A 23282-nucleotide genomic window follows, 5' to 3' on the forward strand; every position below is an offset into this window, starting at 1 on the left:
AGTAAAGATTTCATCAGTTTGCACCCACACAGGAACACAAAGTGTAAAATACTGTTTCAATACTAGTTATAGCATTAGAAATGCTGTTTTTCATTTTAAATCTTTCTCCATTATTTTTCCTTTTTAGTACTGCCTGTATGATAGAAATTAAAGGGGAAATTGTAAATGAAATTAGTGATCAGGAAATAGAGTTCTAAGTATAGATCACTGTTTCCATCTTAATTAGAAAGAGGAGGAAAATATAGGGCAGTATTTTCATGGGAATACCTCATACTTGTCTATGAGGGAGATTTTATTTTTACTTCATTTTATGAATTCACTTCATAAATGTGAGGGATATTACAGTTAAAAGCAGTGATTTGTCCCCAGTTACATCCATTTTAATTACTCAGTGAAGGGTTCTGAGGCAATATGTGGGGCCCAAGTGGTATGTTCAGAGCAAAGGCAGAGGCTTCCCACAGGGTCAGCCAGGCTGTGTGTTGCAACAGATTCCATTAACCAGTTACATGTGGGTTCTTAAAGATGTGATAAAGGCAGTCTAGAGACCAGAAAATAGATCTGTGTTAGCTAAAAGACAAAGTAAGATTTGAAGCTCAAACTGGAATAGGAGATCCCAGATGTTAGGTGAAAGATTACCCCCAATGATACATCTACCAAAAATCACCAACACTTGTGTTGTGCTGCACTTTTTGCTATCTCTCCCAACATGTTACTTCTTGTGATATCTCATGGTGGTTTGAGGTAGATAGTCTCTTCCCCAGTAGATATATGAGGTATTTACTGTCTCCACTTTATAGGTGAGGACACTGGCCCTGAGGCGGCTGTGACTTACTCATGCCCCCTCTGTAGCCGAGACTGATGTTCCTACTGCCTCACCACCCCTGCTTCAAGAAAATCCCCCAAAGTCCTTGTTTTTAATCTAATCAACTCTTTTTAGAAGTGGCTTTGTGTCTAATCCTATGTTTGTGATTGCTGCAAGGGAAACACTCACTGCAAAATTTTGAATAATATAACTGGGTTTTAAAGGAGAAAGGAATATTGGTTAGGAGGGAATGAGCCAAGAATGAGGTCATCTTAGGGCAGAAACGTTTTATGTTTGCCAGAGGCCCCTGTTAGATGTACAGAGCAACAATCATGTCTCCCTAGAGGAAACACTGAAAAGCAGAGTGAGGTGGAAGACAATGCTATGACAGGGGAAAGCTGTCCTGGGACAGGTTGAGAAGCAAACCTTGTGACATAAAAACTCTATTGCTAGCAGAATTAAAAGCAGTAGCTAAAGAAAACCTGTCAGAGTCGTACTGCACTAAAAGTCTGCGTGGCCTAGGAGGACTGTTGCTAGGGCTAAAGGTGGCCAAGGATGAACTCAGGGAGCAGCAATGAGACAAGATGCCCATAGCAAGTCATGGAATTTAAGGTTTCCACAGCCGCGGGTTCCTCTTGGCTGACCTGGATTACCATTAGCCTCAAGACTGTCCCACTTAGTGACTGACTTGGTCTTCCATGCTTTCATTCAACAACTGCTTACTGAGCATTAGCCTAATTATATTCATTTTGCCCCTTATTCATTTTCCTCAACTGAGTAACCCATCTCTTGTTGGACATCAGTTCCATTCAATTCAGTACTGTTTTTCCTGTTTCTTTACTGACATATATCTAAAACTCAGTGATCAAAATATATCCATCAACACAACTTATCTTTTCTCTGTCTATCTCTAATTATATACCACTTCAGTGCAGATGGATAAATGGATGGAAAGGAGGAACTGGAGGGGAGAGGAGGGACAGATGGAGGAACGAAGAAGAGGGAGAAAAAGAGGAAGGAAAATGAAAAAAAAATGCAGGAAGAGAAAGACAAAACCCTTTTAGCTTTTTATATTGTATCAGTCCTATATCCCTCTTTAAAAGGAATTACTTTACCTTCTACACAGTCTTTCATGTTGCTTGTTTCAAGACAGTGATTATTTTTTTCTTTAAAATTCTGGAATGTTTTTCTCTGAAAGTGTCAACTTAAATTGTTTCAAGTCATTTAATTTGCAAATGTTTATCTCTTCTCCCCCTTGTGACCACCAGAAGTTTCCAGACATTTTGGAGGATTGGACAGTTTTTCCATAGAAAAACTTTTATCCCAACGTGGAAAAAGCCACGTTAAGTTAAACAGTGATTAGGAAACATTAAGGATTATTGAGAAAGGTATGAAATCGATGACAGTATTTACTACTGAAATACCATTTATTCTATTCAATATATTAGGAATTGCACTTATTAATTTTTGAGTCTTAATGTTTCCGTTAGATTGAGGAATAAATTGGTTTCAAGGGATTTTGATTGCACAGTAACATGGCACAGCTAGGTTTGTTTTTTACATTATATGTGCATTTAATTCAGAGAGAGTTTCCTCAGGAGGAAAAAAATAGATACTGAGCACTCAACAATGATTAAGCGCTCCCAGGCACTGGGAAGCACCCAAGGACGTATGAGATTACTGCCTCAAGACTTAGTGATGCTCCGTCTCTGGGGGTGGTTTCCTGCTTCGTGGGGATACTGCAGCACGGAGTGGAAGGCTCTGCTCTGTGCCTCTGACACACGGCCTGTGCTCTCAGGGAAGTTACAGTTTGAAAGACACTGTAATCACGAGCACAGGAAGCAGGTGGTTATGGTCTGTGTGAATACAGAAAAGAGGCTGCTTCTCTTTAGCCTCCAGTAACTAAGAAAACTTCGTGCAAGTTCTGGACCTTGAATGAATATGACTTCAAGGAGGGGACTTAGAGGTTTCGGAAGAGCATTTTAGCCAAATATAATGGATGTGAGCAAAACTGCAGAGGTAAGAAAGCCCAAGGCGTATGCACGTAATGTGAGATAATTTGGATTTCAGAAACTGTAAGTTGTAGATAAAGAAATTTCTAGAAAATAGCCTTTCAGAGGCTGAACTTGTAGAACTTTGAATGCAGATCTACAGTATGTATCTATTGGCATTTAAATGAGGAGCCAGATTCTTTGAAGAGAAAAAATGAAACCTGAGTTGGTAAAATTAGGTTTTCTAAATACTACAATGTGAGGCTCTCATTCTTTCTACTCTTGTTGGTAAGGTGTAATTCTAAAATCTTCTCTTTATATCTTATATAGCAGTAATGGCATAGACTGCTTCAGTGAACCATATGGCATGGTCTGTTGGGAAGGAGTGGTTCATGTGTCTTCATAAGCATCTAATAAATTGCCAGGAAAAGGCTTAGGTAATAGTAGGGAATTAAATTCACAATGCAAGTATCCTGTAATAGGTTTACATATCAGAATTCTGTTACTGTGCTTTTTTTGCTTTCTGTTTGTGAGAATGTTGCTTTTAAGGTTTGGGTTTCCAGTTATTCCTATGTGAAAATATACTTGGAAAGCTGATACCTTCCTGTCGTGTTGCTGATATTAAGCTTGCTGGCAGAGTTTCCTTAATGAAACCTGGCTTATTTGAATTGTGCTTCTCCACAACAAACTGTATTTCTTAGCTCCTTTGGGTCAGCAATACCATTAATAACTTCAGCCATCCCATGCCTATTAGTAACAGGAATAGAATGTAATCTCTGTCCTCACTATTTTATTTTTATTTTTAAATTTCCATTTCATTTGAAAGGCAGAGAGACAGAGGGTGATTTCCATCCCTAAATGCCTGCAACAGCTGTAACTGGGCCAGGCCAAAGTCAAGAGCCCAGAACTCAGTCCGAGACTGTCACATGGGTGGCAGGGACCCAAACACCTGTGACATCACCTGCTGCCTCTTAGGATATATATTTGCAAAAAAAACAGGACTCAAATCCAGGCACTCCGATATAGGATACAGGCATTCTAAGTCAATCGCTGCACCAAAAGCCTGTCCCATGTCCTGTTTTGTTGACTTAGGAATTTTGAAATGGTGGGAATCAATTCCAGAATTTGAGAGAGGAATGGGAGCTGCCTACCCCCTAAATATTGCCTGGCGTGTGTCTGTAGTTTCTGTAGGTGTTGCCAGGGTGACTGCAATGGGTTGTCAGACTACTTTTGAGAGATTTTCAAGCTGTTAGGTTGAGGTCAAGAAATAAGTAATAGTTTCTTTAACAATAGAGGTTGTATTACTAGGACATGAAACGATATATCTGCTTAAGAATGTAGTACTCTGTGTTTAAAATGCATCTCCAGAGTAGATTTTACCAAAATTAAATTGAAACTGACACGGCAGACAATATATTCAGTGAGGCTGTGGGGCTAAGCGTAATGTTTCTTCTGAGAACCTGTGCCATCAGGTGTTTAATAGCCACGTGAATAATATCCCGGTCAGCCCCTAAAACTGTTCAGCTGATGGAGCTAATTTAGTATTTTCTTCTTTTGATCTTTACACTTTATCTTCACTGATAGGTTATAACCTTTGCTTTGATTTGCATACTGAAAAGAGTATTTTTTAAACTAGAGAAAAAAATTCCTTTGAGGTAATTTTAATAACTATAAAAACATATATTTAAATTTATGTCCTAAATGTATTTGTAGTGAGGTGAAGAGAGTCAGGATCATCAGTTTGATTGAGCTGCAGCTTGATTTGATAGTGGTATTCATTTGGACTTTAATCATTTCTTACATGTACTATTGTTATACCTTATTAAAATACAAATGACAGCTAAATTATTTATCACTGCTCTTTAGATAAAATGAAAACTCATGATTCTGTTTAGTAATTTCTGAATATCCTAAATATAATTAATAATTGCCATGCAAGTCTTCACAATGAGTACCAAGCCTATTCAAATGAATAATTCTCAAGCTTGTTCTGCCCCACTACATCTGACAGCTATGCCTACTTTCTGTTGCCCACCCTGATTGAGAAGAAATTTGATTAGCTTTTTATCACTCATTGTGCAAATACAAAAGACCTGCCAGCCAATTCTGTGGGCCCCTCCCCACACATACACTATCCTTCCTTACTGTCACACAATACTCTTGGGGGGAGTGTGAGAACAACCGAACTCATTTCAAGTTGAAATTTGTATTCCTTTAACTATGCGATGCCTAGATAACACCAAGACTTGGTTGATGCAAATTATCACAAGTTGGGTGCCTTATTGCTCACTTGCATGAAGATGATGAGTTTCACAACTGTTTCCTGTCCGTAGTGTTAGTGTAAATGAGCCAGGAGTCAGAAATTTCAGGCCACTGAAAAGAGACAGGTGATTGGGGGAGTACCTTTTATAGACAGACTTCTCATTAAATTTTAGAAAGAGTCACTTGCTAGTTTTACAAAAAACTTTTGTTAAGAGATCAAGTCAGATTTAATATTTTGATCTAAAAATGACAGCAAAATTTAGCAAAGATCTGCTGGCAAGCAATCTTTTCTTTTTTGTACAACTTAATTGAAGTATAATCCGCATATCATAAAACTTACCCATTTTAAAGTTTTAAATGTCTTAAATGATTGTTTAAAATCATTTCAATAAATTTTTGGCAAATTTGTGAGATTGTGTAACCCATCATCACAATCTAGTTTCAGAATATTTTCACCATACAAAAAAATTCCCCCATTCCTGTTTACAATGTATTCCCATTACCTTACCCAGCCCCAAGCAACCATTCATCTGCTGTCTGCCTGCAGATTTGTCTATTCTGGACATTTCATATAAAAAGAATTTTACAATATGTAGTTTTTTGCAATAGACTTATTTCACTTAGTGTAATTTTTTGGCATTTGTATTTTATTGAGTATTTTGTTCCTTTTCATTGCTGAATAGTATTCACTTGTATGGATAAAGCATGTCGTGTTAATCCTTTCTGTAGTGTATCTTAGGAGAGGGAAGCATTAACTACCCTGATTTGATCAGTATACAGTATATACAGTTATTGAAATATCATATTTTATCCCATAAATATGTGCAACTATTAAGTATGATCTTTTTTAGATGTTTAAGGAGATGTGAATGCTAACCAGTTTCACGTGATCATCACACATGGAATACATGTGTCAAATCATCACACTATAACCCATAAATGTGTAAAATTAAAATAATTCTAAGAGTTCAATGACTTAAACCTATCATAATTTGTAAACATCATTAATAGAAGCATATCACAAGTTTATTAGAGAAAATACTGAGGGCATTAAGAAAAAAATAAATCACTCATAATTCATTGTCTCAAAGATAACTACTTTTCAAAATGTTGATAGCCTTAGTTTATGTACAAGAATATACAAAGTTTTACTTTTGTTTTTCTAAAATTGTCTTTCTATAATAACTGTTTCCCATGTCAGTAAATATACAAAGGTTAATGTAACTAGAATGGTGTGGGGAGAAACATGGTAGGGAGAAAGTTCAGAGAGTATCCAGTTAATATCACTTAGGGACTTGAAGGTGCATGATTGTAAAGAGTTGGGAATTTATTCCAAGGAAGGTGAAGAATTGGACTGTTGAGCAGGGAAGTGACTTAATTTGCTTCACATTTTTGAAACAACTCTCTAGCCGCAGTGTAACAGATATACTGCAGGGATCAAAGAAGGAGCAGGAGGTTGTATAGGCTAGTGTACTATTCTGAGCTAGAGATGGTGACAGCTTGGACTAAGTTGCTGGGTTTAGGGAATATTTTGAAAAAGAAAGTTGATAGAATTTGTTAGTTGATTTCATATGTTGAGAAAAGAAAACATGAGAATCAAGAGTGACTCATAGGATTTTTATTTTGTATGACTAAGTGGATAATAAGGTTGTTCCTGGAAATTGAGAAGTCTTTAGGCGACAGTTTGGTGAAAGAAGGTATGGGAGATTAAGAGCTGGGATTTGTTTATATCAAAGTTAAGAAGCCTTAAATTAGGGTCATGCCAGAGGGACTATAGGACCTTGGAAGTTTTTTGTTTGTTGAATGAAAGAAATTACATATTTGTATGGTGAAGGATACGCTCACCTAGAGATGAGAACAAATAATACAGAAGAGGAGGGAATAGTTGCAAAACTTCTAGTGGGTGATTGGAATAGGATCCTAAATAGGAGTGAAGAGGTTTGTTTTAGACAAGAACAGGTACAGAAAGAAATCTGGGTATAGGAATGGATGGGCTGATAGATCTGGGATGAGAAGAGAAGAGGTGCTTCTTAAGTGTGCTCTGTCAGTATTTTCTCAATAAAATAAGCAAGGTCGTCTGCTGAGGAGGGAGAAACATGACAGAACTTTTAGAAGAGAAGAAAGGACTTGAAGTGGTTTTGTTTAGAGTCAGAAAAATAATTCACAAGTGTACAGTCAGAATTGAGGCATTGATGGGAACCAAACTCCGTTCTCAATAGCTGTGAGTTTTTGTGATGGTTCCTTTATTTTATTTGGTGACAAGGCTAGTCTCTTCCTTTGTTGTCACCATTGATTCTAACGCCAAGCATTATACTTAGCTCTGGTATCTTTTTATTTTTTTTTATTATTTTTTTTCACAGGCAGAGTGGACAGTGAGAGAGAGAGACAGAGAAAAAGGTCTTTCTTTTTCTGTTGGTTCACCCCACAATGGCCAGTGTGGCCAATTGAAGCCAGGAGCCAGGTGCTTCTCCTGGTCTCCCATGCGGGTACAGGACCCAAGGACTTAGGCCATCCTCCACGGCACTCCCGGGCCATAGCAGAGAGCTGGACAGGAAGAGGAGCAACCGGGACAGAATCCGGTGCCCCGACCGGGACTAGAGCCCAGTGTGCCGGCGCCACTAGGAGGATGATTAGCCTATTGAGCCACGGCGCCAGCCTCTTGTATCTTTTAGGGCAAGTTTTACTTCATTTTGATAGATTATCTCATTTCTCTGGCATAAATGCCCAGAAGTACATGTTGAACTATATAAGAAACTACCAAATTGTTTTCCATAGAACAGTAATCCAACTAAAATACATTCTTGTTAGCATTTGATATTATTACTATTTTTTTATTTTAGCCATTCAAGGTTTTGACTTGAATTTCCTTCATGATTAATGATATTGTACATTTTTTCATCTGCTTCTTTGCTATCTGCATATCCTCTTTGGTGAAATGTCTGTTCATGTCTTTTGCTCATTTTCTAATTGAAATTCTAATTTGGTCTTTTACTGTTGAGTTTTAAGAATGCAGTATTAGGGCCAGTGGTGTAGCTCAGCAGGTTAAGCTGCTGCCTGTGATGCCAGCATTCCATACGAGTGCAGTTGAGACACCAGCTGCTCCACTTCTGATCCAGCTCCCTGCTAATGCACCTGGGAAAGCAGCGCAAGATGGCCCACGTGCTTGGGCTCCTGCACTCACATGGAGACCTGGATGGAGTTCCGGACTTCTAGCTTCAGCCTGCTCTAGCTCTTACTGGGAGGCCATTCTGGGGAGTGAAATGGTGGATGGAAGATTCTCTCTCTCTATCTCTCTCTCTTTCTCTCTTTCCATATCCCTCCCACATTCCCTCTCTCTCTGTAATTGTACCTTTCAAATAAATAAATCATTTTTAAAACTTTATTATTTATTATAAATAAAAGTTTTAATTGGATATATGGTTCCCAAATATTTTCTTCTGGTCTATATTCTCTCTTTTCATCTGTTTAATGGGGTCTTTCACAGAAGTTTTTATGAAATGCAGTTTATCAAGTTTTCATTTTTTTAGATTGTATTTTGTTGTCAAGTCTAAGAAATTCTTTGCCTAGTCCCAAATTCCAAAGATTTTCTGGTTTTCTTCCCCCCAAAATACTTATACTTTTACATTTAAGTCTTTGATCCATTTTAGTACATTTTTGTATTAAGTATGAGACTCACATTGATAGGTGCATAGTGCTATTGGGTAAATGGTTTGCATTCTGTGGAGGGGGCAGTTAATGCATATTTATATGGGTCTACCTTTTTGATGCTACATTAGCTATGTCACACAAGCTTTGATATTGGATTGTCTTTTTTGATCTATGTATTTTTTTATTTCTCTTGAAACTTCATATTTGGCTCATGGATTATTTACAAGTGTGTATTAAAATTTACAAGTGTTTGGTGATTTTCCTGTTACTGGCTACTGAGTTCTAGTGTGATTCCATCTTGATCACAGAAGATATTCTTTATGATTTCAGTTCTTTCAGCTTGCTGAAGTTTGTCTTGTGACCTAGGATATGTCTTAGTATGCATGAGCACTTGAGAAGAACACATTCTACTGTTTTTCAATGGCATGTTCTTTAATTGTCAATTATATCCCGTTGGTTGATGGTGTTACTGAGTACTTCCATATCCTTAGTTATTTTCAGTCTAATTGTTCTATCATGATGAAAAAAGGATATCTTTGCTCTGAAGTTTATTTTACCTGAGATTAATATAGCCACACCTTCTTTTAATTAATATTGTCATGATTATCTCTTCCAGCCTTCTAGTTTCAACTCGCCTATATCATAATTGAAATATCTTGTAGACAGCATATAGTTTGATCATGTCTTTTAATCTACTTTATCAATCTGTTTTTAAATGGTGTTTTAGGCTATTTATATTTAAATAATCATTTAATAATTAGTATGTTAGGGCTTATGTCTGCTGCTTTATTTTTATGTTTTCTGTCTCATATTTCCTGCCTTACTGTAGTGGTTCTAAAGCATTTTATGAAGCTCTATTTTTATTTATCTGTCATGTTTTTTAGTTTATCTCTTTGCATAATGTAAGTAGATGCTCTAGGTATTATGTGAGGTATACATAACTAATCATAGTCTGCGGGTGGTGTCGTTTTACCAGAGTGAGTGATGTATAGAAGCCTTATTTCCTTCTCCATCCTGTTAATCCTCTCTGATTAACAATGTAAGTGTCTTAAATATTTTCTCCATATACATCTGAAATCACATCAGTGTTAATAATTTTTACTTCAGTTATCAAATGTAATTTAGAAAAATTTAAGGCAAGAATCTAAGTCTATTGTGTTTATGTATATATTTTTGCCTACCAAATTCTTCTCTCATGGTTTTGCCAGATTCTTTCTTACATTGTTTTCTTTCTGTTTAGAGAATTTCCTTTGGACACTTCAGGTTTGCTGATAATAAAATCTGTTAGTTTTCCTTCATTTGCTCTTGCCTATATCTTGCAGGGTTTCTCCAATGTTCTCTAATAATTTGATGGTGTCAGGACGTAGATTTAGATCTTTAATCCATGTTGAGTGGATTGTTGTGTAAGGTGTAAGGTAGGGGTCTTGCTTCATGCTTCTGCACGTGGAAATCCAGTTTTCCCAGCACCATTTATTGAATAGACTGTCCTGGCTCCAGGAATTGGTTTTAGATCCTTCATCAAATGTGGGGAGCAACTGGGAGCAACTCGGACTAGACTAAGTTACTAGAATTAAGACTTATTCTATGCATCTGCTTTCCCACAATATGGCGCTGAGAAGGGAAACAGCTTCTACACAGCTGCCTCCAGTTCAACCAATAAACTGTGGGACCTGCTCCTGATTGGAGGAGAGCAGCGTACTCGGCGTGTGGATAGCAGAGTTGGGATTGGGGGAAGAGGACTATAAAGGAGGAGAGAGAGGGCATGCACCAGGAACATCTAAGGGGAACATCTAAGAGGAACACCTGTGCAGCCCCCGAGAGAGCCGGCCGGCAGTGTGCCGCTCCCCCGCGGAAGTGGGGAATGTGGCAGGGGGAACCGCCCTTCCACGGAGGTGGAAGGGTCGGTAGCCAACCCGGGAAGAACCAGTAGCAAACCCGGGGAGGGCCGAGCAGACAAAAGAACAGCGCAGGGTCCTGTGTAGTTCCTCCATGAAGAGGGGGAGCGACAATCAAATGTAAGTTGGCTGTAGATGTTTGGATTGATTTCTGGTGTTTCTATTCTGTTCCATTGGTCTATCCATCTGTTTCTGTACCAGTACCATGCTGTTTGATTATAACTGCCCTGTAGTATGTCCTGAAATCTGGTATTGTGATGCCTCCGGCTTTGCTTTTGTTGTCCAAGATTGCTTTAGCTATTCAAAGTCTCCTGTGCCTCCATATGAATTTCAGCATCATTTTTTCCAGATCTGAGAAGAATGTCTTTGGTATTTTGATTTGTATCACATTGAATCTGTAAATTGCTTTTGGGAGAATGGACATTTTGATGATACTGATTCTTCCAATCCATGAGCATGGAAGCTTTTTCCATTTTTTGGTATCTTCTTCAATTTCTTTCTTTAAGATTTTGTAATTCTCGTCATAGAGAACTTTAACGTCCTTGGTTAAGTTTATTCCAAGGTATTTGATTGTTTTTGTAGCTATTGTGAATGGGATTGATCTTAGAAGTTCTTTCTCAGCCATGGCATTGCCTGTGTATACAAAGGCTGTTGATTTTTGTGTGTTGATTTTATATCCTACTACTTTGCCAAACTCTTCTATGAGTTCCAATAGTCTCTTAATAGTGTTCTTTGGATCCTCTAAATAAAGAATCATATCATCTGCATATCATATCATCTGCAAAAAAGGTTACTTTGACTTCTTCCTTCCCAATTTGTATCCCTTTAATTTCTTTTTCTTGCCTAATAGCTCTGGCTAGAACCTCCAGAACTATATTGAATAGCAGTGGTGAGAGTGGGCATCCCTGTCTGGTACCAGAGCTCAGTAGAAATGCTTCCAACTTTCCCCCATTCAATAGGATGCTGGCCGTGAGTTTTTCATAAGTTGCTTTGATTGTATTGAAGAATATTCCTTCCATACCCAGTTTGCTTAGAGTTTTCATCATGAAAGGGTGTTGCATTTTATCAAATGCTTACTCTGCATCTATTGAGAAAATCATATGGTTTTTTTCTTCTGCAGTTTGTTAATGTGGTATATCACATTGATTGATTTCTGAACATTGAACCATCCTACATACCAGGGATAAATCCCACTTGGTCTGGGTGGATGATCTTTCTGATGTGTTGTTGCATTCTATTGGCCAGAATTTTATCAAGGATTTTTGCATCTATGTTCATCAGAGATATTGGTTTGTCATTTTCTTTCAATGCTGCATCTTTTTCAGGCTTAGGGATTAAGGTGATGCTGGCTTCATAGAAAGAATTTGGGAGGATTCTCTCTTTTTCAATTGATCTGAATAGTTTGAGAAGAATTGGAGTTAGTTCTTCTTTAAATGTTTGGTAGGGCTGGCGCCACGGCTCAATAGGCTAATCCTCTGCCTAGCTGCGCCAGCACACCAGGTTCTAGTCCTGGTCGGGGTGCCGGATTCTGTCACAGTTGCCCCTCTTCCAGGCCAGCTCTCTGCTGTGGCCCGGGAGTGCAGTGGAGGATGGCCCAAGTACTTGGATCCTGCACCCCATAGGAGACCAGGAGAAGCACCTGACTCCTGCTTTTGGATCAGCGCGGTGCGCCAGCCGCAGTGCGTTGGCCGCAGCGACCATTGGAGGGTGAACCAATGGCAAAGGAAGACCTTTCTCTCTATCTCTCTCTCTCACTGTCCACTCTGCCTGTCCAAAAAAAAAAAAAAAAAATGTTCGGTAGAATTCAGCGGTGAATCCGTCCCGTCCTGGGCTTTTCTTGGTTGGGAGGGACTTTATTACTGATTCAATTTCTGTCTCAGTTATGGGTCTGTTTAGGTTTTCTGTGTCTTCATGGTTCAATTTAGGTAGGTTGCACATGTCCAGGAATCGATCCATTTCTGATAGATTTCCCTGTTTGCTGGCATACAACTATTTGTAGTAATTTCTGATGACTCTTTTTATTTCTCTGGTGTCTGTTGTTTCATTCCCGTTTTCATCTCTGATTTTATTGATTTGGGTCTTTTCTTTTTTTAGTTAGTTGGGCCAATGGTGTGTTAATTTTGTTTATTTAAAAAAAAAAACAGCTCTTCGTTTGGCTGATCTTTTGTAATGTTTTTTTTTTGGATTCAATCCTGTTGATTTCTTCTCTGATATTAATTATTTCTCTTCTATTAGTTTTGGGTCTGGTTTGCTGCAGTTTTTCTAAATCCTTGAGATGCAATGAACGCTCATTTATTTGGTGCCTTTCCAACTTCTTGATGTAGGCACCTATTGCTATAAACTTTCCTCTTAACACTGCTTTTGTTGTATCCCATAAGTTTTGGTATGTTGTGCTGTTATCCTTATTTACTTCCAGAAAGTTTTTGATTTCTCTTTTGATTTCTTCTATGACCCATTGTTCATTCAGGAGCATGTTGTTCAGTCTCCATGTGTTTGCATATGTTCTAGGGCTTGCTGAGTTGCTAATTTCCAGCTTCATTCCACTGTGGTCTGAGAAGCTGCATTGTATGATTCCAATTCTTTTGAATTTTCTGAGACGTGCTTTATAGCCTTGTATGTGGTCAATCCTAGAGTAGGTTCCATGTACTTATGAGAAGAATGTAAATTCTTTAGATGTAGGATTGAAAGTTCTGTAGATATCTGTTAGATCCATTTGGGCTATAGTGTCGATTGAATCTGCTGTTTCCTTGTTAATCTTCTGTCCAGTTGATCTGTCTATTTCTGAAAGTGGAGTTTTGAAGTCCCCCAATACTATTGTGTTGGAGTCTAAGTCTCCCTTTAAGTCCCTTAACATATCTTTTAAATAAACCAGTTCCCTGTAATTAGGTGCATATACATTTATAATAGTTACATCTTCCTGTTGAATTGATTCCTTAATCATTATATAGTGCCTTCTTTGTCTCTCTTAACAGTTTTTGTGTTACAGTTTATTTTGTCTGATATTCAGATGGCTACACCAGCTTTTTTTTTTGTTTGTTTCTGTTGGCATGGAATATCTTTTTCCAACCTTTCACTTTCAGTCTGCATGTATCTTTGTTGGAAAGATGTGTTTCTTGTAAGCAGCGAATAGATGGGTTTTGTTCTTTAGTCCATTCAGCCAGTCTGTGTCTTTTAACTGGAGATTGAGGCCATTAACATTCAATGTGACTATTGATAAGTAGTAACTTTGCCCTGCCATTTTCCCAAAGATTTTTCTAATATGTGCTTTGAACTTCCTGTGATCTTTTACTGGAAGGTTTTCTTTCTTTACTTTCTTTCATATTGATGGCTGTGTTTCTGTGTTTCTGTGGGCAATATATCTTTAAGCATCTTGTGCAGGGCTGGACAAGTGGTGACAAATTCTCTCAACTTCTGTTTGCTATGAAAAGTCTTTATTTCACCTTCATTCACAAATGAGAGCTTTGCAGGATATAATATTCTGGGCTGGCAGTTTTTTTCTCTTAGTACCTGGGCTATGTCTCACCATTCCCTCCTAGCCTGTAGGGTTTCTGATGAGAAGTCTGCTGTGAGTCTAATTGGAGATCCTCTGAGAGTAATCTGACATTTCTCTCTTGCACATTTTAGAATCTTTTTATGTTTCACTGTGGTGAGTTTGATTACAATGTGACGTGGTGAGGATCTCTTTTGGTCATGTTTACTGGGGGTTCTATGTGCTTCCTATACTTGGATGTTCCTGTCCTTCTCCAAACCCAGGAAGTTTTCTGCTAGTATCTCACTAAAAAGGCCTTCTAATCTTTTTTCTCTCTCCATGCCTTCAGGAATTCCTAGAACCCGAATGTTGGTTTTTTAATAGTATCCTATAGATTCCCAACAATATTTTTTAGATTCCTAATTTCCTCTTCTTTTCTTTGGTTTGACTGTATACTTTCCTATGCTCTGTCTTCCAAGTCTGGTATTCTCTCTTTTGCTTCACTGACTCTGTTTTTAAGGCTCTCTAATGAGTTTGTCATTTGTTCCATTGAATTCTTCATTTCATTTTGATTCCTTCTTAAGATTTCATTTTCACAAGAGAGATTTTCTATCCTGTCCAGTATGGATTTCTGTAGTACATTAATTTGTTTTTGAGAACTTCTAAATGTTCTTATAATAAATTTTTTGAAATCCGTATCTTGCATTTCTTCTATCTCATCATCTTCATAATCTTGTATTGGAGTGTCATATTCATTTGGGGGCGTCATAATGTCTTCTTTGTTCTTGTTTCCTCGGTTTCTGCATTTGTTCTTTGGCATTGTGGAGATATTCTTTTGTTTCTTCTTCTTCTGTTTTCCTTGCTGTGGTGACTTTTCTCATTATACTGTGACTCTAGATTAAGTGGACTGTCTGCTTTTGGTGAATCTCCAGAGGCTCATGGTGAGTGTGGCCAGAGAGCTCTGTTCAGTTCTGTTCTTCAGGGTTAAGGGTATGCCAGAGGTGACACACCCAGGCTTGGTGTGGTAAATCTCTCTCTCTTTTTTTTATTCAGAAGGGAAGTAATTCTGCTCAGCTGAGCTATTTTCCTTGAAGGCAATCAGTGCCTGAGCACTAGCCCCAGTGGGTATAATATTCGTCAGCTCTGTCCCAAGGACCACACAAAGGATCTCTGCAGTCCTCAGTGTAAGCTCGGATTCCCCTGCTGTGTCTCCCACCGGGTTGCCAAGGTTACTGAGATTGTGGCATCTCCCACCGAGAGTATGTCTCAGTTACGCCGTGAGTTCTCCCACACACCCTCAGTTATTTTGTTTTTTCACAGTCCCAGTTCATAAGCTCCACACATTCACTACATCTTAACCTCCTGTTATTTCTCCCCACCAGAGTCAGGTTTTACTGCTTGGCTGAGGGCAGGCACAGCCCTGAGCTGGTGCAGCTGTTATGTTATGTCCAAAATGGCGCCTGCTGTAATGTTTTCCCCACCCTTGTGAGGTGGATGGAGAGAGAGGATTGTGTCCGTACCAGTTCTTTTTATTTTTTTTCTCTCCTCTAGTTAGGCTGGTGAACTTTCCCCCACGGGGCTCCAAGCCTCGTTCCCTCTAGACTCTTCCTGCCACTTTTCCGTCAGTGTCCCCGGCTACTGCAGTTTCACCTCCCTTTCCGGTGCTGGTGCGTAGACTCGGCGGCTGGGGTCCCAAGCTGTGGGCGCCCGTGCCCTCCACATAGGTCCACCGTGTCCCGCTAGTTCTGGAAGAGTTTCCTCTGCAGTTTTTTCCCTAACTCTTCCCTGAGACTACAGTATCTCCACATTTATTAAACTATCTTTTCCCAGACTATCAGTGTGCTCCCTCCCTATTCTGCCATCTTGGAACTCTCGCCCAAACTCTTAACAATTGGAAGTTCTTACCTAAAAGTTGTAAAATTACCCATAAAAAAAGTGCTTTCTTCTTCCCCAGAGTAGAAGCTGTTCTTCCCTAGCCTTGAGAGGCCTTACCCTCAGGCAGATATCTGATGATATGCTAAAGCTGACCTCAAGCCAACAATTTGACTTTTTGGGTTTGAGTTATTGGGAAGGTGGGAAGACCTGTTAGGCAGCTTTTCCCTTTCCTTCTCCATGTTCCTGTAGGTGATTACTTGCTTTCCTTGCACCCAATAGTTACCTTCTTTGATGTCCCAAGACCCTACTCCCTGGGACATGCCCTGTTGGCCACTCCTGGGAGGGGTTCTTTCACCAGCACTATGACTCCTGTCGTACTTTCTGGGAGTATGGCCCTCTGAAATATTTCCCCCTTCATTGAAGGATGTGAACTTATTATTATGAAGTTTTATAGTTAAATGGAACCCTACTAAGCATTAAAAATAGGTGGCTTGGCAGTATGCACTACAGCTTGGCTTGGACAATACTGTATTTGTATCGCTCTGTGTCTCCTTGCTGTATTACACATTTGTCAGCTCTATAGCATACATTTCTTTCTATGCTTCTAATTTTTTATGAAACCATAAAAATTTCTGTTAAGACAGAGAAATTACTGTGTTTAAAAAGGAAAATTGATCATTTACTATTGCAGATAGATGAAAACTGAGTAATTTTAATAGTATTCATTATTCTCTTTTTCTGGAAGTCAGAGACAGCTCTGATTATGAGATTAATAAAAAGTTATGTGCTCTTTTCCTTTGATTAGATTCCTAAAACTTTGACTTGACTGAATTTGAATAGCATTTTTCTTTTTTTGTGGATATCTGGCAGCTTTGTTGAAATACTTCTAACTTATTTCAAAGCAAAAGATACATCCTTTAAGATGTCAAAATACTTAACCTGGGGATATGTTGAGGAGTCTGTGGGTTGAATTCAGAGGGTCCAAGCATTGGAGGGGAAAAGTGCTTTTGAAGTACAGTTTCTAATTCTGAAAAGACAGATATTGCTGATACCTTTCATACACGTTTTTATAACAAGTTACAGTTGTTGCAGGTGTCTCAAATTATTACCGTCATCACTGTTTCAGCCTAATGGTATTTTGTATTATTGAGGATTAAATACTAATTATTAATTAATATGCACTGATTCCTAGCTGATATACTTATCATGATGTACATGTATTACTCATTAACAAAGTTGTGGGGTTTGATATTTGCTTTGACATTATTAGTTCTATGTATTTTGTATATCCTTTAAAAACATAATTTAGAGGAATCTTAGGATTTCTCATGTGTGTTCTTCCTGCCTATAACCTGTTTGTTTTTCTCCTTTTGCAGCATCAGCCACTACGTGATTGTCATGTCCATGACCATCTTTCTGGTGTTTCTCAATGGCCTGGCACAGGTGCTCACGACAAAGAAACTCAGACTACGTGGTAAACCCAAAAGCCATCACATGTGATGTTATTGAAGCCATCATTCAGCATCTTAGAGATTCTGTTTCTCATTCTCCTTTTAAGCTAAAATCCCATCAAAGATTCAATTAGGAGATGGATATTGCTGTTTAGTATATTGTACGCCTGTAAAGAAAATGATGTTGGAATTCTGAATTTATAGCTTATCTGTGGAGAAGGAGCTTCCTTTTTCTTTCAGATTTTGCAGGCATGAAATGGTGATTATATCTGAGGAGAAGCATAGTAAAGCATTCTCCATTTCCACTGTTTTCCTTTAACTGACAGTCTTGTCAGTGATGTTTCAGAGCCCCTGCAGCAATCTCCCCCCTACCTGGACTGCTTCTCTCACACCCCAAGGAGATTGTGCACCTGTAGGGCCCAGTGCTGATGGCATCCAAATCATTGCTGTGGCTGACTTGAAGGAAATCACCAGGTGACACTATAAATATTTATCAGCTCTCAGCACTGGTTTTGCAGTATGTCTGACTAGTCAACAATATTACTAGAAAGATAATCAGGGTGTGTTATTTCCCATTTTCTAAAGCTTTGGTAGAGGTGTCAGCACAGTGGCATAGTGGGTAAAGCCGCCACCTGCGGCTTGGCATCCCATATGGACACCAGTTTGAATCCCGGCTGCTCCACTTTTGATCCCGCTCCCTGCTAATGAGCCTGGGAAGGCAGTGGAAGATGGCCCAAGTACTTTGTCCACTGTACCTACATGGGAGACCCGGAAGAAGCTCCAAGCTTCTGGCTCCAGCTTAACCCAGCCCTGGCCATTTTGCCCATTTGGGGAGTGAGCCAGCAGATGGAAGATATTTCTTTCTCTCTCTGCCTCTGCTTCTCCCTCTTGTAACTTTACCTTTCAAATAAAGAAAGAAATCTTTTAAAAAATTTTTTAAATAAAGCTTCAGTAGAAAAATGTTTGCAGGTGTTTGTTGTTTTTCTTCAGTACGTAGTAATATTGTATGCTTCTTTAGCACTATTTCTAGGGTTTCATAGTCAACCAGTTAGAGGCCGTGTTAATCTTCACTTTTTTTATTATATCTGGATACTCATGGAATTTCTGGCAACAGCAAAAGAGGAAATACTTAGTATTTGTCTATAGGAAATAATCGAGGTAGTGTTTCATTAGAGACTCAACATTTGTTACCCCCATAGCTTTTTTCATGCATTTTTTTCAACAGAATTCTTCAGTTGTGTAGTTAAACTTTCTGACAATAGCATAAGCATTCATGTTAAAATTGCTACTCTGATTCTGAAAGTCTAGTTCAAAAGCTTTAACTCTGAGGAAATTTAAATTTCCATTCATAAACTAATCATAAACCAATTTTAATGGACAAAGTCTTTTAAGAACAATTTTTATTTGGGTTTTCCATAAAGTGACCTTCACATGTCACTGTAGAGCTTGCCTTTTGCTTGTGGTGTGCCAGTAGCTTTTGGCTGATGCTAAACTTTGTTGGTATGTGTCCCATTTTTAAAAAGAATTGCGTTTGAATTGTTATATCATTACTACTTTAGATCAGTGATTAGGAAACCCTCTAAAAATTACTAGGTTTTTCATATTGGCAGGTGAGTGAACAAAACAATTTGCAAGATTCAAAAATCAGCTAGGAAAAATTTACCTTTAAAGATTTTATTTATAATAAGATAGAAATTTATGGGGCCAGTGCTGTGGCATAGAAGGCTAAGCCTTCTCTTGCTGTACCAGAATCCCATACGGGCACTGGTTCGAGTCCCGGCTGCTCTGCTTCCGATTCAGCTCCCTGCTGATGGCATGGAAAAGCAGAGGAAGATGGCCCAAGTACTTAGGCCCATGCATCTGCAAAGGAGACCTGAAAGAAACCCCTGGCTCCTGGCTCCTGGCTCCTGGCTCCTGGCTCCTGGATTCGGATCAGCCCAGCTCTGGCCATTGCAGCCATTTGTTGAGTGATCCAGCAGATGGGAGACCTCTCTCTCTCTCTCTCTCTCTCTCTCTTTTTAATTCTCCCTCTCAAATAAATAAAAATTTTAATATTAAGAAAAAATTTATTTGTGACAATACTTAATGGTATAGCATTGAAAACATTATAGTCTGGAAAATAATATTAATGTTAATTAAGGTTTCTTGCCTTGGTCTGTAATATACGATCCAGGTGGACAGCTTAAGTAAAGAGTGGCAGGGCAGAATGAGAATCCATGAGCTTTCTTATGACCTTAAGGACTTTTGATCAGCTTTTTTACATCTCAGAGAAAAGTGATTTTATTAACACTTATCTAGTTTTGCTTTCATCTTTCTCCATACAGAGGAATTAAAGAATTTGTTATTGCAACATTGTAAAAGCTGCGCAGTGCTTTTATCTTTCTTATTTTGCTTTTCCAAGGCTGTTTTGCTCTTACCATTCTATTTTGGGTCCCAGGGAGTTTACAGAAGAGGACAGTGCATCTACAAGCAGCGGCTTGCCTTGCGCACCATAACCAGACACCTCAGATTTGGGCCTTTCTGATGCATAGTTTCTTAGATATCTGAAGTGTTCTGAGATTTTTTTTTTTTTTTTAAGATTTATTTGTGTATTTGAAAGGCAGTGTTAGAGACATAGACAAATAGAGGTCTTCCATCTGCTGGTTCACTCCTCAAATGGCTGCAGCAGCTGGGGCTGGGCCAGGCCAAAGCCAGGAGCCAAGAGCTTCTTCTGGGTCTCCCATGTGGGTGCAGAGCCCAAGCATTTGGGCCATCCTCCACTGCTTTCCCAGGTGCGTTAGCAGGGAGCTGGATCAAAGGTGGAACAGCTAGGGACTTGAACATGTGTCCAGGTGGCTTTACCAGCTATGCCACAGTGCCGGCCTCAAGATGTGTTCTTATATTGAAAAAAAGAAGTAAGATTTAAATGAAATGTGTTCTGTTATTTTTAATTTTTTATTTTTAGTTTTATTTAAAAAGCTGAGTGAAAAAGAGTTGAAGAGAGATGGAATGTCATTTCCTTAATATATAAATATATGGCACAATAAAAAGGGTTGCCTGATCAAATGTGCCTGAGAAATACCTATTCAAACAAAGTTAAATAGTTGCATTTGTTTTCATACTAAGGCAGTTTAATGTATGTGCACTGGGAAGGGAGGAAGCTAGCAGTATGTCAGAAGCTTCCACTTGCTTGACTACTGACCCTTCCTTAGAGTCTCTCTCCTGAGACTAAAGGTGCTTTAGAAGTGTCTCAGCAGTATGCTTTTCTCCCCGTGTACTGAAACCTCAGTTTGTCTATTTTGAAACTAGGGTGCTGTATGCTTAATTGAATTTTTTGTAAGAAATCAAAAGTTATTTTTATCATAACCCTTGAAGTTGGAAAACTATAAAATGCACTGGAAATCTTGCCTGCCCCTTTATGAATTATGCCTATTATCATTTCGTCTCCGTGGGAACCTCCTGTGCTTCCAAATTGCATCCTGTTTGTCACAGCTCATTGTCCAACCCTATCAGTTTCTTATAGTTTACTTCCTTTACCTGAAAAATAACGAATACCAACTTTTTTTTCTTATTGTATAAGTTGATTACTCTTTAAATGTTTTACAATGCTTGGTTATAAAAAAGGAATGAAAAGAAAACGTTTCATTTTATTGACCTTAGAAAGCTAAAATCTAAAATTATTATCCTTCAGCTAAACATATGAAAAGATTTTAAAAACTTGACTTACATTGGATACCTCTCACCAAATATGAAGAATTCCATGAATTATTTTTGTTTTTTCCATCTTTTTATTTTTTCCATGAAATTTCAAGTGTTGTTTTTACCTAAAGTAGGTAATAGTCAGTGGACTTGACTAATACAGTTGTCATTGGGCCCAGCAAGGGTAATGGTCCATCTTGCAGACAATATTCGTAGAATCTCTACTACTAGTTGGTCAGTGTTTTAAAAGTTCTTCTGCTTGCTAATGCAAAGCAGCATACTTAAAGTTAGACAACATAAAATCAAGTTCCAATTTGCTTGATGTGCTTTTGCTTGTTTTTTCCTCTCAGGTTTATTGTGGTTGGTTTTATCTTGTTAAAAAAAAAAATGAATCATGGCCGGCGCCGCAGCTCACTAGGCTAATCCTCTACCTTGCGGCGCCGGCACACCGGGTTCTAGTCCTGGTCGGGGTGCTGGATTCTGTCCTGGTTGCCCCTCTTCCAGGCCAGCTCTCTGCTGTGGCAGGGAATGCAGTGGAGGATGGCCCAAGTGCTTGGGCCCTGCACCCCATGGGAGACCAGGAGAAGTACCTGGCTCCTGCCAACGGATCAGCGCAGTGCACCGGCCGCAGCGCGCTGGCCGCGGCAGCCATTGGAGGGTGAACCAACGGCAAAGGAAGACCTTTCTCTCTGTCTCTCTCTCTCACTGTCCACTCTGCCTGTCAAAAAATAAAATAAAAAAAAAAATGAATCATACCACTTCATCCAGGTATCAAAGTTTATCTCAAGAATAATAAGCTGCTGGAGTCCCTGGGTTGGAGTCCTGCCCCACTCTCCATCCCAGCTTCCTGCTAATGCACACCTGGTGGGCAGCGAGTGGTTGCCCAAGTACTTGGGTCCCTGCCCCTCACATAGGAATCGCGTGGATTTTGCAGGCATTTAGAGAGTGAATCAACAGATTGGAGTTCTCTCTCTCAATCTCTCTGCCTTTCAAATAAAATAAATATTTTTAAAAAAGAAATGTAATATGGCTTCCTGGATGAGACTCAGATCATTAAAAGGCATTATATAAAAACTAAAGAAATCTGAATATAGTGTAGACTTTAGTTCATAAAAGCAGTGTTGATTCATTAATTGTGAAAAATGTACCTTATTGATAATGTAAAATGTTACTGACAGAAGAAACTGGGTGAGGGAGTATATGGAAACCCCACTATCTTTGTAAATTTTTTTTATAAAATTGAAAGGTTACTTATGTTTTAAAAATCTATGCTGTATACACAAATAATTTTCCATAAGTGGTCTCATCCCAGATAGGCAAGGGATGGAGATTGAGGGTGTGGTTTGTGTGGTCTTCAGTTTTTCTTATTTCTCTCCTCCCTTGTTTTCTCTCTTCTCTCCTCATGTTCCTCCCCTCCTTTGACCACGTTAGGATGCAGTATGTATGCCGATATACTTCATGAATCCATCTCCTTCATCGACCTGTTCACTGTAGGCACGATGGGACTATCATGGTCAGCTGTGCTTCACTCAGCACTCTCGCTTGAGCTGGGCTCCCATTGCTAACCTTATGTCTCTGGCAGGAGTGAGTAGTTTTTATGACTCTTCTCTCACCACAGTTAACAGTTTACTGGTGTGCCTCTTACCCAACCCAGGTCAATCTTGAGTCCTTTGCAAAATTTTCAACATGGACCTGAGAAAAAATTTCTTAAATGCCAAGCCCTGTGGCCTGCACTTTGACATTCAGCGCCACAGTTAATTGAGTCATTGCAGATTCTTGTGGTAGGCCAGACCTGGGGAGCCCGGTTTGAGTTCCATGGTGGCAAGAAGAATATCTTAGACTCGACTCCAGTGTGTTTTTACTTAGCAAAAGCAACAAATACGCACTGACAAGATCTTAATGGGACAAAAAAGTGTAGAGGAGTTTTTGGCTCCCCAGAGATCTGCTGCCTAACCCACTTTTCTGCCATGGAAGATTGGGATTTTTGAAGCCTGAGTAGACTAAATCCAGGGGAGCAGAGGAGCACAGAACATGACCTCCTTGCCTTCTCTGCCCCCAGCCACGGCAGACGTCAAAACAGCTGTCACTGCCATAAGAGGCAGTCACACGCCCACGAGGGCTAACTTCTACTTCCCCACTGTCTGGGAACAGGCCTGGCCATGGCCCGCACAGTGCTGACCAAGTTAGAGCTAAGCCTTATTTTCCAAATTA

General features: G+C 39.1%; 1 protein-coding gene across 8 annotated transcripts in view; it reads left to right on the forward strand.

The window, feature by feature from the left end:
• PIGN (phosphatidylinositol glycan anchor biosynthesis class N) overlaps positions 1-20778 on the forward strand; it is a 147590-nt gene extending 126812 nt beyond the window's left edge. For 6 of the 8 annotated variants that reach the window (XM_002713621.5, XM_017344218.3, XM_051851154.2 and 3 more), the window contains one exon: positions 17319-20778. In XM_002713621.5, coding sequence (XP_002713667.4) covers positions 17319-17442 — 124 coding nt within the window. In that variant the 3' untranslated portion in view covers positions 17443-20778. The remainder of the gene's footprint in view (positions 1-17318) is intronic. The other 2 variants (XR_011379302.1, XM_051851153.2) reach the window with 1 other exon arrangement.
• The last annotated feature ends 2504 nt before the right edge of the window (positions 20779-23282 follow it).

Source organism: Oryctolagus cuniculus, chromosome 10, assembly GCF_964237555.1.
Source record: "Oryctolagus cuniculus chromosome 10, mOryCun1.1, whole genome shotgun sequence".
In the NCBI taxonomy this organism is placed as follows: Eukaryota; Metazoa; Chordata; class Mammalia; order Lagomorpha; family Leporidae; genus Oryctolagus; species Oryctolagus cuniculus.